This window comes from Rhodnius prolixus, unplaced genomic scaffold (genome assembly GCF_049639745.1).
Source record: "Rhodnius prolixus isolate KJV_2025 unplaced genomic scaffold, Rpr scaffold_12, whole genome shotgun sequence".
NCBI classification, from domain to species: Eukaryota; Metazoa; Arthropoda; class Insecta; order Hemiptera; family Reduviidae; genus Rhodnius; species Rhodnius prolixus.
In genome coordinates this window covers 8,748,788-8,763,879 of record NW_027411635.1, presented here as the reverse complement: position 1 = coordinate 8,763,879, position 15,092 = coordinate 8,748,788, and the positions used below count along the sequence as shown (strand labels likewise).

General features: G+C 37.1%; 1 protein-coding gene across 3 annotated transcripts; it reads left to right on the top strand.

Moving 5' to 3' along the window:
- The first annotated feature begins 1,024 nt into the window (after window positions 1-1,024).
- LOC141461730 (neurotrimin-like) lies at window positions 1,025-7,482 on the top strand. 3 transcript variants are annotated; one of them, XM_074143007.1, is made up of 6 exons: window positions 1,025-1,281; window positions 5,094-5,278; window positions 5,409-5,619; window positions 5,701-5,828; window positions 5,949-6,117; window positions 7,252-7,482. In XM_074143007.1, exons 1-6 carry the CDS (start codon window positions 1,236-1,238, stop codon window positions 7,347-7,349), a joined length of 837 nt encoding a protein of 278 aa, XP_073999108.1. In that variant the 5' UTR covers window positions 1,025-1,235; the 3' UTR covers window positions 7,350-7,482. The 3 variants fall into 3 exon arrangements, with proteins under 3 accessions (XP_073999108.1, XP_073999110.1, XP_073999109.1); XM_074143009.1 differs by lacking the exon at window positions 1,025-1,281 and adding an exon at window positions 1,507-1,645; XM_074143008.1 differs by lacking the exon at window positions 1,025-1,281 and adding an exon at window positions 1,904-2,042.
- The last annotated feature ends 7,610 nt before the right edge of the window (window positions 7,483-15,092 follow it).

The following is a 15,092-nucleotide window of genomic DNA, read 5'->3' as shown; positions in this document are numbered from 1 at the left end:
CAACAAAGAGTCTTTAGAGTAACTTTATCTAGATGTGCTTTCCAAGTAACTCTGGAGTCTACGACAAAGTTCATATACTTTACCTTACCCGACTCTTCAAGAGTTTTGTCGAAAATTAGAAGATTTTTCTAGTTCTCTATGTCCCTTCTCCTAGAAAAGGGATCAAAGTAGAGAAGGTTTCACAGTAAGATCTACCCTTCTAACCCAATTATTCATGACCTTGAGTGCTTCCTGCATGAGCTCAGCAACGATTATCTCTTGCCTGCCCCTGACCACTTCCCCTTACGGGGATTTTTACCATGTATGTATTGCAGACCATACGTATCGTAAGTTGCCTCTAAGTAACTAACCCTCCTGCTCAATAGTTCCAGGAGCTTGTTGGTAGTTTATATCTCTTAAAACAATCAGCGGATCGCCAATGAGTCAGAGTCAGTAGCATTGGTCAATACCGGATGTCCACGATCAGCCAAAATAGCTCCCTCCCACTACGGCTCAAAATAGGTAACAAGGATTCCGATCTGGAGATTTCTGATACATCTTTGTAATATAAACACAGAAACTAAAATAAAGGTAGAAAGTGGAGCAAGAATGGTAACTGCTTCGCACAATCTATTTAAAAGTTTGTAAGAGTAATTTTAGTAAAAAATCAGTAGTCAATGTGCAGTATTTTCTTTTCATATTTTCTCAGCGTTGTTTTTAAAATAATTATGGACATGAAACCATTGGTCGTGGTAAGAACACTTTTTAACCGAGTGTAGGTGGTAAAAGCGTTTATAATACTGAAATAGAAAATGCAAAGTAATGTCAACACTGTAATATAACCAATTTTAAGAGTATTTTGTTGCCACACCCCTTTAGGGCTTTCAGTGAACGCCCCTTAGACCAAAGGGCCTGGTTCTGAAAACATTTCCATTTTAAATAAATTCCAAATACAAATAGTTATTTTCAAATAACTTTTTTATTAAAGTTAAGAATTTTTCCTTAGTTTATCCTTAATAAACATGTGTGACATTTAGATGAAATATTTGTGATTTAATTTTAAAAAAATATAGGATGTGAAGTGTAAAATAAATCTGCCTACTTGATTTTTTTTTTTTAAGTGAATCTTTACATTTATTTTTAAAAAACAAAAAAAATTGATTCTGTTATCTGACAAGTGTAATTTTGGAAAAATGTTCAAAATTTTAAACTTTTGTTAGTAAAAAAAAAATAATATAAATTAAGAGAAGACCAGTATGAATAATTTCATATTCATATTGATAATTCTAACAACTGCTGCAGGTAAGTTGGCTTATTTTTTTTTATAAATATTATTATTATTGCAATGGCCAAATGTTCATGTTTTATAGATTCGTTCCCCACAAAAAAAAAAGAGAGTAATGTAAGAAATCAATAATTAAAATGTAAAAATTAAAAAAAAAACTATATTTTTTAAAAAAACTATATACAGTAAGCATGCCAAATTTTCAAAAAATTGCAACTGTTACTAAGAAAATGCGAAACATTTCTTAGTCTAAGTTGCAAATTCTTATCCATGTTTTTTGTTACTTTAATGGTTTGCAGGTGGTATAATGTTCAATGCTCTGAGCTGATGGTACATTAGAAAAAAGTTAATAATTATGTATATCGTCCTATCCATGAAGTGGTAGGTCTTATTTGAGTCGTGCAGTTTTTATGCTAATAAAAATAAATAATCTTGGTTATACTGAACTGGCACTTCAAAGTTATTTTCAACGTTGCTTTTCGATTTTCGTAAGAATACATTTTCTAACTTAACAATTTTCAAAGAGAAGTGATTCGCCTGTGTGTTTAGTAAAGATACAAAGTTTAAAGAAAATAGAGCAATTTATGAGAAAATCGCGTAAACTGGATAAGATTACAATATCTGTAATATCAACTTTCGAATTCCGCCATGTGTAGGTGGTAGATCCGTACATTTTTCATTGAAATAATGAAACAGAAGCCGTTTATTTATTAACTTTTTGCAATTGTCTTGAAATTTGAATGCTGACCAAGGAGAATAAGAAGAATAACCAAACTCGGTAAAGAACCTTTATTTTTTGAAACATTATTGTAAAAGAGGTATGGTCCAAATGTGTGAACAGGAATCGGCGATTCTGATAGAATGAGAACATTAAGCAGCCTGATAAAATCACATAAAGGAAGTAAGAATAAGTGATTGGATAAGTCCATCGGTTGATGCAGAGAGGTAACCAAAAAATCCATAAACGTAAGAGACAGGACAGAAAGACATCCCATTCCAATTCTAATCTAGACATCTCCTGGGAAAGTGCTTGTCTGGAGCCACAAGTAGGCCCATTGTGCCCCCCCCCGTCAAGTGATTTACTTTAGCCCTTCACCAATCAAGAATTTCAGGGACGAGGCGAACGAAAACTCCGACCTTAACTTGGCTCCAAATTGCTTGTAACTAGGAATCGTTTGCTCGCAAGTGCAAGTATGTATTTCCTACAAAGATGCAACTAATCTCACTACAAGCAGATGATTCCTGAAAAGGCAATGTTTGTGACTAGGGCAGTAATCCCTGTAAGGGGAAGTGGATTCTGGCATCTTGGCTTCCCCTAGAGATCCATCCTTAAAAACAACCCTCAATATACTTAGTGGTTAGCGTACTGGATTTTCATTCGGAAATAGTTCGAATCCAGTGCTGGAGAAATATATAAAATATTGATAACATGTCACTAAAAAATTTTAAAAAATAAAGTGCATAAAAATTATTTAATTTTTTCACAAGATTGTTTCAGTTAACATTTTGTTTTTTTTTTTTAACCTACACCTTCCCAGTCAATGGCTACTTCGGCCATGCGACGTCTGCCACCCCAATATAAAATATTTTGTTGTGTGGGCCCACGGATCGGATATCCTGTAGTTGGGAGTATCTGAGCAGGTTCACAACATCTCCACCACAAAGCACACGGGTACAACAGTCCTTAATGAGAGAGATGCTTCTGAAGGTAATCATGCCCCCTCAATAACCTAAACCAAGCCACAGCTGCCGACCTAGGCAGATCGGTGGGGAGTCTTCCTTTAGTATTTCCAAGCACCTCCCACTGCTTCTCATGTGCTTTTCCCCTTTGTTCTTCGGCCATTTTCGATCGAAGTTGTGCCGGATCTCTCTCTTGGCTGTTCTAAGCGACAGCGGGGCCTGGATCTGATCTTGATTTGCCCCCTCTTTTGCCAATCGGTCAGCTTCTTCGTTGCCCTGGAGTCCATCATGACTCGGGTCCACTGCAGTACAACTTGCCTTCCTTGCGAAAGTAACTTATCTAGGAGTGCCTTGCATTTCCTTATAATAGTGTCGTCTGTATCATCATAGCTGGTTACTGCTGAAATAGCTGCTTGGGAATCCAGAAGTAAAACAGTTTTGCAAAAATCCCTTTTCACAACCTCTTTCAACCCTTTGGCGATGGCTTGCGTTCTGCATCAAAATTTGATGCTATCTTTCAAACTCAATTGGAACTGCACTGAGTAGACTCCTGCCCAGCATTTCGGTTAGCACCTACGGCGGAACCATCGGTGTAAAAATGCACCCTAGGCGGAGAAGGGTAAACATTATTTTTGTTTCCAGGGCAAACAATTTTAATTCATGTGGTGACTGCTTTGCTTTTTTATATCTCCTATTAAGTCTATCCGGCGGTAACTGCGGCTTTTCCCATGAAACAGAATTAAAAAAGTTTCCGATTTTGTAAGTCCTCAAGCCCTATTTGCTCAAGTAAATCTCAACTTTACCCATAATGCATTTTTGAGTTTTTAAACTAATTCTTAATTATCGATCTAAATTGCGTTTTAATTATAAAAGTAAAACTTTTCAAAAATTAATAATAGTAACAGTTTGATATATAAGTTGAGTGTGTAATAGAACCGCCTGGTGGTAGATAAATGGAAGCGTGAAAAGTAGATAAGTAAAGCAAAGGTTCGTTCGCTAGACTCTTGATTCTTGAAAAGCCGTAATTTTTTAAAATTTGTAACTAGGGCAGTAATCCCTGTAGGAGGAAGTGGATTAGCCACTTCTTCTGGAATCTTGGCGTACCCCCCCCCCCGGTAATTAAGGCGATAGGTGATAGTTGAGGTAATAGGCCTGTTGAGGTGTAAGTTCAATAGTGTAATTCCTCAGCGCCCCCTTATGAAGTTTTAAATAAAAGAATTAATAAAAAATCCCTAAAAGTACTTTACTCGCTACTTTTCACATTTCATTACTAAACAACTCTGTTCCCCATTTCCGAAAGAAGATCACCAGAAGTATCCGAATCGTCGAACCAGGAATCTCTTAAAAGAAAATGGTGTTTCATGGCCCTAGTCAACGATTGCAATGCATATTGTAACAACGGCCAAACATCCAATTGGTAAGTCTTCAGAAAACAAAGTTAAAGATTTGGTAGTACGACCTATGCATTGTAACAAAGCTTAGGTCCCACCACTTTGATCGTCATACGATTTTCTTGTTTTTAAGGTATCTCCTAGTCATTTTTTTAGTGATATTAGAATGTAAGGAAAGTCCAGCGGGAAATAAGTTCCTAATAAATTAAATAAATAAAAAATCCATGCCTCTGTGGGTGGGGGTTAAGAATACACCCGCAGTGCACTCTACTTGTCGTAAGAGGCGACTAAAAAAGTACCCTTGAGATCCAATGTCCTTGGGTCTCAGAGTTTCTCTTATCCTCTATCCTCTTTCCCTTTCCTAATCTTCCATCTTTCTTCCTGCATGGGCAGACAAGGCACATTGCCGTGGTGAAGGTAACTTGTCTAGGAGAGGTGAACTCAGAAATCAAAGCTTGTGAACGGTGCACACTGCCCTCTGTTACGCGGCGGCCGTGGCAACTATCCTACATCTTCCTTTTTATAGTCAGGAATGTTTCAGCTGGCCATATCTTAAGACACTACCTGGTTGAACCGTTCAGATAAATTAATAGTTAAATTTGGCCAATCGGATGAGGTTCTTTTTACTGAACAGAATCTGTGCAGTCAAACTGGGTGTTACGCTTGGGCTCAACAGCGACAAGTATTACTTCAGTAGACCTGTATACATCTGTGAAGTCATTTAGTAAAGAGTCGGATTTTTTTTTTTTGCTTTACAGTTTCAGTTTGTGGAAATGATGAATACACACTTTATTCTTACAAAGAAAAACGATCCAATATGGAAATGGAGTTACCCTCACTACGAGGTCCATATTTTGACAGATCCGTGTCCAGGAATGTGACAGCACTAGTTGGTCGAAATGCGTTTCTCTACTGTAGAGTCAGGAATCTAGGCAACCGAACCGTAAGTGTTTCTATCTTTGTTATTTACATAAACTCAACCAATTTAAGGAACAGCTGGGTTGAATATTTTTTACTGTATAAACTGTGGATGTGGTTTCTATTCGCTTTCACAAAACATGTGGCCGTTTCAGGTATCTTGGATACGTCATCGCGATCTACATTTATTAACTGTTGGCAGCTATACTTACACCTCAGACCAGAGATTCTTCACCACCCATTCACCACAGACAGAAGAATGGACTCTGCAGATTCGATTTCCACAAATCAGGGATTCCGGGTGGTATGAATGTCAAATTGGTACCAATCCACCAATTGGTCTGAGTATGATGTTGACAGTGGTTGGTAAGTTTGAGAAGAGAGGTTTCAGTGTATATTTGGATCGTAGAGGTCGTAGTCTTTAATTTGTATGCTTCTATTTTCCAGAACCTGTAACCAAAATAATTGGTGCACCAGATTTGCACATTAACTACGGGAGTACTATAAACTTGACGTGTATGGTGGTACATAGCCCAGTTCCGCCTCCTTCAATAATTTGGACCCATAATGACAAGGTAAAATTTAAATATGTATAAATTAGGTGAATAATTCCGCTAATAGTTCAGAATTGTTGCTTTGGATCTTAAGCTGAAAAGCAAAATATAACGTCTCTAACCTCTTCTCTACCTATACAGGAAGTGAACTATGACAGCCCAAGAGGCGGTGTAAGTGTCATCACAGAAAAAGGTGATATAACTACAAGTTATTTACTCATACAGAAGGCGAATTATGCGGATTCTGGGTCATATAAATGCACTCCATCAAATGCGAATCCGCATTCAATTTTTGTGCACGTCATGATTGGTAAGTTAAAGTAAATGATTGGTGAATTTTTTGGAACCTTTCTACACGTAGACTTCGGAAAGACCGTGACAAAGTTACATTATCGAGTGGTCGTACTGAGGCCAGGGAGGTGAAGGACCCAATTTAATTTAAGAAATTGGGTGATAATCTGGGTCCCTGTGGTCGAGGCTCAGATATTCAGACCTAACTCTGAACCTCACTGGTTCATGCTCATTTCAATAAACATTTCCATACTGATAGAATGTGCCTTAGTCGCAGTTGATTCCTCGAGTTATTCTAGTCGAGCCGATACTTGATATTGGTTCAGGGATAATGGCTTTTAAAATTATGCTATTGTCTCTTATAAAAGAAATTGTATAGACAAAAGATATAAATACTTATAATGTACACTTGTATTAGATATAGATTTAGGAAAGTTATCGAGCTTAATACAATGTCTAGTTGAACAAAATAGAATTTACTCTTTATGTGTTAATAATAAGATTAATTAATTATGAGTTATAGTGAAGTGACTAGTTGAAGCGAAGGGTAGATTGATCTGCCTGATAAACACTCACGCTGTCAATGAGACTGGTTGGGTGTAACTGCAGCGAAACTGTGTTGAACTAAGTACAACCATATATTTTAGCCACCGAGTGCCTTGTCTTATGCATTAACTCCCCCACTCCTTTGAATGTAGGAAATCCTCTTATCTGTTTCTGTCTATGGTACACTACACACTGCTCAAAGAAATACTTTCCAGGCTTGTGTAAGCTGTAAGCGTCACTAGTTTAAGTTTAGAAAGTGTGTGATACACTGATATTCAGTGCCGAGACTCAAATACTCAGAATCTCGCCAGCTTAAGGCTGTACACCCCGTGAAATTCTACACTGACATGCTGTGCCCGTGTAACAGTGCTTGGAGAAGTACTCAGACCAATACTGTACAATCCAAATTAAGTTTGGTAGATGTGCCTAATGTTAACAGACACACTGGTTCACTATGGCTCAGACTCAATGCACATTCGGGTTCACTATGAGGGTGAGCCTCATAGGTCTTAAGACTCAGATATTCACGTTTTTTTTTTTTTTTTTTTTTTTTTCTCTCTAATCAGAAACTTATGAAATATAACTAATTATTTTTATGTATTTTCAGAAAAACCAGAAGCTATGCAACGAGGCAGCCAACTTAGACTCAAATCTTATAACAGTCAAATATTCATAACTTTTGTTTTGATTAGTGTATTACGTTGAATTTTTTAATAAAAAAACAAATCACAAACTCAAAACTCAAAATTGTTTTTAGCTAAATTTAAATTTTAAATTAATTTTGAGGAAATCAAAAAAATTTTGCTGTATGATAATACAACTATTATTTGATTGGTGAGTACTTTTTGTTAATATTAAATAATTTTGAGCAGCGCAAAATCACTCAAACCGAGTGATATATATATATACCTCACTATATATATATATATAATAATAATTATTATTATTATTTATTTTCTCAAAATATATATTAAAATACATTTACAGAATAATGTACTATAATTTCGAAAAAAAAATTTTTAGCACCACTGAACCCTCAATTAGGGCTTTTATACCCCGTCCGAAATCTGTGATTTAGTCTTTAATCAGAAATCTATTTAACATGTAAGGGATGTATTTATTGAAAACATGGATATATATATATATATATATATATATATATATATATATATATAATATGGATATATATATCTATGTAAAATGTATCAATCCTAATTTACAGAATATCTGTACTGCAGTGTTTAATTTAAAGAAGTTTGTTCTGGTCAATGAAGATGGAAGATAGAACATTGTCAGTGAAGATACGGAGATCCGGTGGTATAAAGTAAAAAGGATGAGTCCTAGAACCTCATTCCGTGTATGCAATTGAGTATTATGTGCTACATTCCCTGAATAGTTGGTCACTGATCCCTTCTCATGGCAAACACTGAGGCTCTTCTAAGGACCTGTACTAGACAAGATTATCTGATCATCAAATCTAGTTAACTTCTCAGCGGTAATAGTAGGCCTCAGGTGGTGAAGAAGCTAAGAGCCTATATTGGTTGCTCTCTCATACTCCCTCTCTCTTTTTGTCTGTCTGTGTATGTGTGTGCATTGTGCAATTGCATTGTACTGCAAACGACTTCTATCTGCTTTCATTAAAAGTGAACAGTTCAAAAAATGCTGGACTTATCTCCTGCCTAGAACCTTGACCTCATTCTAGGGAACTCCTTGTAGTTCTCATGTAGGTGACAGCAGATGAAGTTGAGGGCGCAGAATGACTTGCTTTGTGTGTGCAGATGGAGCAGTCTGTCAACACGTGCTGTCAACAATCTTGGCTGGACATTCTTAAGACTCTAGAACAAACTTCTTAATTACCTTATTTATTAAATTTAATTTGTGCCAAATAAAATATAAATACATTTTTTGAGAATAAATTAACTGTAAAATGTACAAAGATGCATAAATAAATTATACTTAAAATATATTTACAAATAAATTGCTGGGAATAAAGATGTAACTTTATACTAGAGAGACAGACATCTGTTTGGCTTCTCATAAAGTCGAATTAAGAACCTTTTTTGGGGGGGAAGGGATTACCAGCATCTAATTGGCAGCTTGGGCTGCTAAGTACCTTTACCAGTCAACAAACGCCTGCATTCCAATTTCAAAGGTTGGAAAAAATATTACATTTTATCGCGCAACGAAAGCGCCCAATGGTTCCAAGAAACAATTAGTATTCGATTGGAAATAGTTTTGGCTATAGTGTGGGTGTAAAAAATGTTCAATGCCATCAGATCCATTAATTTTTTTTCTTCTTTATTCTGCAGGGAGGGTGTTAGACGACGGTTTTTTTATTTTATTTTTTTGCTGGAACAAAACTTCTTCTAGATCAGAGCTTCTTAAACTGTGGGTCGCGACCCCCCGAGTGATAAATATATTGTGAAGTGATAAATTAATTCACTTAGTAATATTTTAGTAACAAGTAAATAGAAAAAACAGGTTTTTTTGGTTTACTTTGCTACGCAAAAAAGAAAGCCCCTTCCTTTGGCCATTTCATTTAACCGCACAGCCAGTTTAGGTTTAAGTTAAGTTAGGTTTAAATCTAAGATAAGTTAGGGTTAGGTTTAGTTAAGTTAGAATTAGATATTAAATAGGTTTAGGGTTAGTTAATTAAGTATAGGGTAATCCTCCTTTAGGGAACATAATATGGCTGGTGACCAAGCGGCTAATATAGAGTCCGCAGAACCTAAACCTGAAAGTAGAAACACGGCTCACCCACGCTCTGCAGTGAAGCCAACATTACTTGTGCAGATGGAACAAAACTTCTTCTAGATCTCCCAAAAGCTTCGAATGGTTGAGAGAAATGTTAAAAGGGAACATTTGCCATTCCTGGCCCAAGCCACCAACTCTACCGTAAAGGCACTAGAAGAATTTCTAAGCCGTTTCGAGTCATGGACCCAGCTGGCCGAACGATATAGGGGACCACCGGTTAAAGGACTGTTAGAGCCCGCTCTAAGTCACCGAAGAGGGAAGGGAAACATTTCTCTGTCCACTGCCGAAGTGAAACCTAGTGTGTATTCCAGAAGAAGGAGACCTCTACGCCTGTAACGCGAAGCGGTATGGTCTGCTGGAATTGTGACATGGATTCCGCTCATGCCAAGTATCGAAGTCTTCTGTGATGTTTGTGGGAAGAAAAAGGTTCGAAAGAAGGATTGTACACGTTGCAACCCACCTTCACCGGGGAATGGAGAAGAGGGTCGCGGGCCTAGTTAAAGAACGGAGGACCCGAACTTCCCCAAAGTTCTTAAAGGCAAAAGAATGGAAAGACTCATTTTGGGGGTCGATTTTTGGAAAAAGATGTCCTTACTGCCGGATATTGCACAGGGCAAGTGGAAGTTCTGGTAAGAGGACGACACCACCTTCCACTCTCTAGCCGCGTTGCGCTGTGGGGAAAGCTTTACACCTGTAGAGCAAAACCAGCTGGAACAATTGATAGAGCGTTGGAGGCCGAAACAACCTGCCCGATTGGGAGCGACCAGTAAAGTGCAGCATATAATCGACACCGGGGGCAGTCGCCCCATAAAGCAGCGCTATTATCCCATCTCTCCCCATAACCAAAAGATCATGGACCGGGCGCTGGAGGATATGCTGGCACAGCGGATTGTGGAGCCATCTAATAGTGCCTGGTCCTCACCTGTGGTGCTGGTTAAGAAACCGGATGGGTCAGTGCGCTTCTGCGTAGATTATCAGAAACTTAACCAGGTAACCAAGAGGGACGCATATCCACTTCCTCATGTTACTAATGTTCTGGACAGGCTTCGCGATGCTCGATTCCTGTCCACTATCGACATAAAGAGCGCTTATTGGCAGGTAGCGGTAGTGGCAGAATCTAGGGGAAAGACTGCGTTCACGGTGCCAAATCGGGGACTATTCCAATTTAAGCGAATGCGATTTGGACTTCACAATGCGCCGGCTACTTGGCAGCGCCTGATCGATGAGGTTCTGGGAGCCGACCTGGAGCCATATGTATTTTTGTCTATTTGGGTGACATACGTAATAGTGGTCTCATCAGACTTCCAGACCTACATCCAGACGCTGAACTCGGTGTTGGAGCGCTTGTCGAAAGCTAGTGCTGAATTGGGAGAAGTCTCAGTTTTGTCGCCCTGAGTTGCGCTACCTAGGCTATGTTGTGAATTAGAGGGGTCTCCAAGTCGATCCACAGAAAATCGAGGCAATAATGAAATTCCCTACACCAAAAACAGTGAAGCAGGTTAGACAGCTTATTGGTTTGGCCTCTTGGTACCGTCGATTTGTACCCCACTTCTCTGCTCTTATAGCGCCCCTCTGCCTTAACCAAGAAAAAGCAACGATGGGTTTGGGGAAAAGAACAGGATGAGGCGGTGACCAGCGTAAAGGAAAAGCTCATTGCTGCTCCCGTTTTAAGTTGTCCTGACTTCACCAAGCCGTTTTTCGTCTTCGCCGACGCGTCGAAAACCGGGCTTTATTGTTATTCTATATCAAGCGCTTGAGGAAGGGGAAAAGCCAGTGGCCTATGCAAGCAGATCTCTCAACTCAGCGGAACGAACGTATTCCGTCACTGAACAAGAGTGTCTCGCTGTCTAAGATAAGTTAGGGTTAGGTTTAGTTAAGTTAGAATTTTAGGTTTAGGGTTAGTTAAGTTAGAATTACATATTAAAGTTAGGTTGTACGTAGACTTAAGTTTTGTTAGAGTTAGGTAGAGCAGGCACTAAGTTACCCTAAGCAAAGATTTTTCCGAGAGCAAGGAATTTTCATTTAGGTTTTAACAACTTCAGTAACTCGCGAACGTTCAGCAAGTTGTGGGGATATATGTTATAGTGATCCTATCAAAGATACCATGCAAATGAAGTATAAGTTTGTTGTTCTGTGACAGTACACTTTTGGTGTATAAGTTTCGCACAATTGCATAGTGTCCGTTAATCTTTCAAATACATAGTGAACGTTAATGGCTGTAAAGTTCTACGTTTCATACCAATTATAAACATCCTTACTTATTTACGATTTATTTGTTGAATTTGTACTCTAAATGAATAAGTGGCTAATTCAAGATAAGAAATGTAATCCGAAAAAGAAGAAACAAAAGCGATTTCGAGTACATCGGAAAATAAGTCGAAAGTACAAGAAAAGAGGCAGATGCGTCCAAAAAAAAAAACATACGATGAATCATTTCTGTAATCGGGTTTATTTTTAATAATTATCACGGTGAACAGCAACCGCTTTGTTTATTCTGCAAAGAAACTGTCTAATAAAAGCATGAAGCCCACAAAATTAAAAAGGCATTTTGAAAGGAAGCATCGCCCCACTCAATATTTTGAAACGCTTTTGAGAGATCCAAAAAAAGAAAACCTAAGTTTTGAAAAATATGCTTCGGTCCTGGAAAAATATTTATTAGCATCTATTTTAGTAATGAAAGCGAAAAAAAATTTACAATTGGTGAGGAACTTGCCCGTAGCAGTAAAAGTTACAGAGTTGATTCATGGAAGTGCAGATGAACTGCAAAAAATTCCATTATCAAATGATAAACTTTGTAAAAGGATTACAGAAACTGCTGAGGACTTGTTTCAACAATTAATGGAAAGAATTAAACAAAGCCTAAAATTTACCGTTCAGCTTGATGAGTCTACAGACATTCAAGATTTAGCTCAATTGTCAGTGTTTGTTGCCTAATCATTAGGTGTTAGGTTGTAAAGGGATCGGCAAAAAAATTTTACTTTAAAAAGGGGTCGCGGTCGCAAAAAGTTTTAAGAAACTCTGCTCTAGATTGATCAAAGTTAAAAGAAGCCTGTGACTTATGGATATGTGTTGAATTTCAGTTCAATGAATCATGTTCGATCAATCATTTCAATGAATCTGACGATTTCTCAGACAATCAATGAAAGTAAATGTCGTGAGAAGGTTTGCTTGCCTGCGACCACTTCGTCAGTAACACTCAGAACAAGTTGGTCTTAAAAATCAATTGTTTTTCTGCGTGTATTTTGACTACCGGCGCGCCCTTCAGAGTCTGTTTCCCAGTGCATTTTCACTGTTAATCCTTGATTCCTTAGTGTTTTGATGGATTGATTAGTGTGTGCGACAGTAAGTGCAATATTAGTCTCTCCCCTGCCGAAATAAGTCACGAAAATTTGGGAGGTTTGAGATATTTTCTTTAATCTCTTAAGTTTTTAAACATCCGGGAGTATTCAAAAACTTGAATCAAATTTGTCTTTGATTTGAATTAATGGTCTTCATCGAATTCGGTATTCTCCCATTGTGTTCCTTGTTGCACACAGTTGGTCAACACTTTCAGAATTGGCACCTTCATCAATTCACCGGTCTTACAAATAAAAAAAATCATTTGTGACTTCAATCTTCGCTGGAATACAGGCGTATATAATCAGTATGCACTCACATTTTAACCAATATGTTATAATTCTTAACCCAAGTGACAACTTGGAATTCTTTAGAACCCATTCCACTTTAATCGTAGTAGTCGTAACGTTGGGCCATTACTGAGTAAAATTTTGTCTAGATGTCGGAAAAGAGGTCCTGTAACTCATGGAAAGACCACCAGGAAAAGAATTCCTGATAAATTAATCCTTTAAAGTCCAAGAGTAACGCAATATCATAAATATTGCGCACTGCACCACTAGGGAATGCTTTACTCTCAGCTATCCAACCATATTACCCAGCTGTTCAATAATTGCGGCCAGTAATCCTCTTCTCCATCATGTCACTATTCTTTTGTAATCGCGCATGATTTTGTTTAAAGAGTAGATGGCATGTATCCAATTTTCCTGATGGCTTGTTGAATTGTAATTACAGCTCCTTTATTGTACATCTTCTTTTTACCATTCCTACTGTAAAGATGTCATATCTTTAGTCACAGCTAGATCTGCAGCAGGTGGCTGGTGTGCTTTTAAACTTATTCCAACAACCTCGGGTGAGCCTCATCATATATATCTAATAACCGACCACCCTGAACCAATATTTCTTCCGTAGGTTCCAGTATGTTAAAAAAAAAGAAGCCGGGCAGGGCAGTGTACCCAAGGACACCTCGCCCTTGAATTTCACTTAGTGCATATTATAGCTTCACCAGCTGTACACTGTTTGCTATTTGAAGATCATGTGTAGAGACACTCAGCACCAATGGGTTATTTCAAGTTCCACAGAACTTTTCCAGTTTTTGTAAAAATGTCATTTTCTATTTTTGGTTCGTCCTATTAGAAAAAAGTCACCCCAGCAATTTAAAATTCAGTTTATTAAATTAAAATAGGGGCATACTCGATTTGAAAAAATGTGCCCTAAATTAAATGGGACAATTTGATATTTTTGGGATTCCTGTAGAGTGTAATGAGGTTTTGGGATCTTAGGTAAAATAAATTTAAACAAAATGTATTCCTCATTTAGAGAGGAAATAATTTAATTTAGGTACTTGGATTTTGAATATCGTTACCTCCTCAAAAGTTGGACTTAAAAAATAAGGATGAGAAACTTTTTGAGATTCCCAAAATCTCTCTTTTCCAACCTCTCTTTTTCTGTAAATAGTTTTAAATTTTTGTTAACAAAATATAATACTAAATAAAAAATCTACTCAAAAAGAGTATTTTGAGTCCAATAATTTTCATGTTTAATTCAAAAAAATATTTTTTTGTTAAATACTGAGTGCAAACATTTGATTAACTGTTGGCGTAAATACCATCATATTTTAACCACTTTTTGAAACATTACTCCTAGCTAGACTTAGCATTTTACTAAGTGATGTCACATACTGTTTATATGATCTCAGTTCCCATAAAAATCTGTGACCGTATTTGTGACCATATTCTTCAGTTAGTCAGCAGCAGTGTAGAATGTGGTCTCAGTTTTACACATGATCGCACACTGTAGTCTATAACAGTGCGCTCGCTGACTGAAACTCTACTAATAAACTTTTGTCAGTCTCTGACGTGTTGCTGAAACATTCCTTAGGAGCTACTACTACTTGCTCTTTCGCCAAGCGTTAGTCCACAAACAATAGTAATTTTTTTTCTTGATCCACTCTCTCTTGCTGTCTCTCAAAATAATGACTTTTAAAATCATTTAATAAAAAAATTAAAATAAGAAAGTCTTTAATATGTCTTTCTATTCCTAAGTTATATTTAAATTCTAGTCCTCGAAATAAATTCGATTTGAATAATTTTTTTCAGCATAATATGGAATGATAAAGAAAAATATTTTAATTAACATCATCAGTTTATGGCGTTCTTTCATTTATTTTTTTAATTACAAAATTCTGCATGTCGTTATGTTTAAAAAAAACAAACAAAGAACGGCCCAATTAATGAGTGTCACTAACTAAAAAATAGATAGGCACGCGCCCTCCTGAATTTCAAATTTGAAATTTTGGAGATAATAAACTGATGGCACACTTCTTAATACTAGTCTCTGAGATACTTACTTTAAATAAAA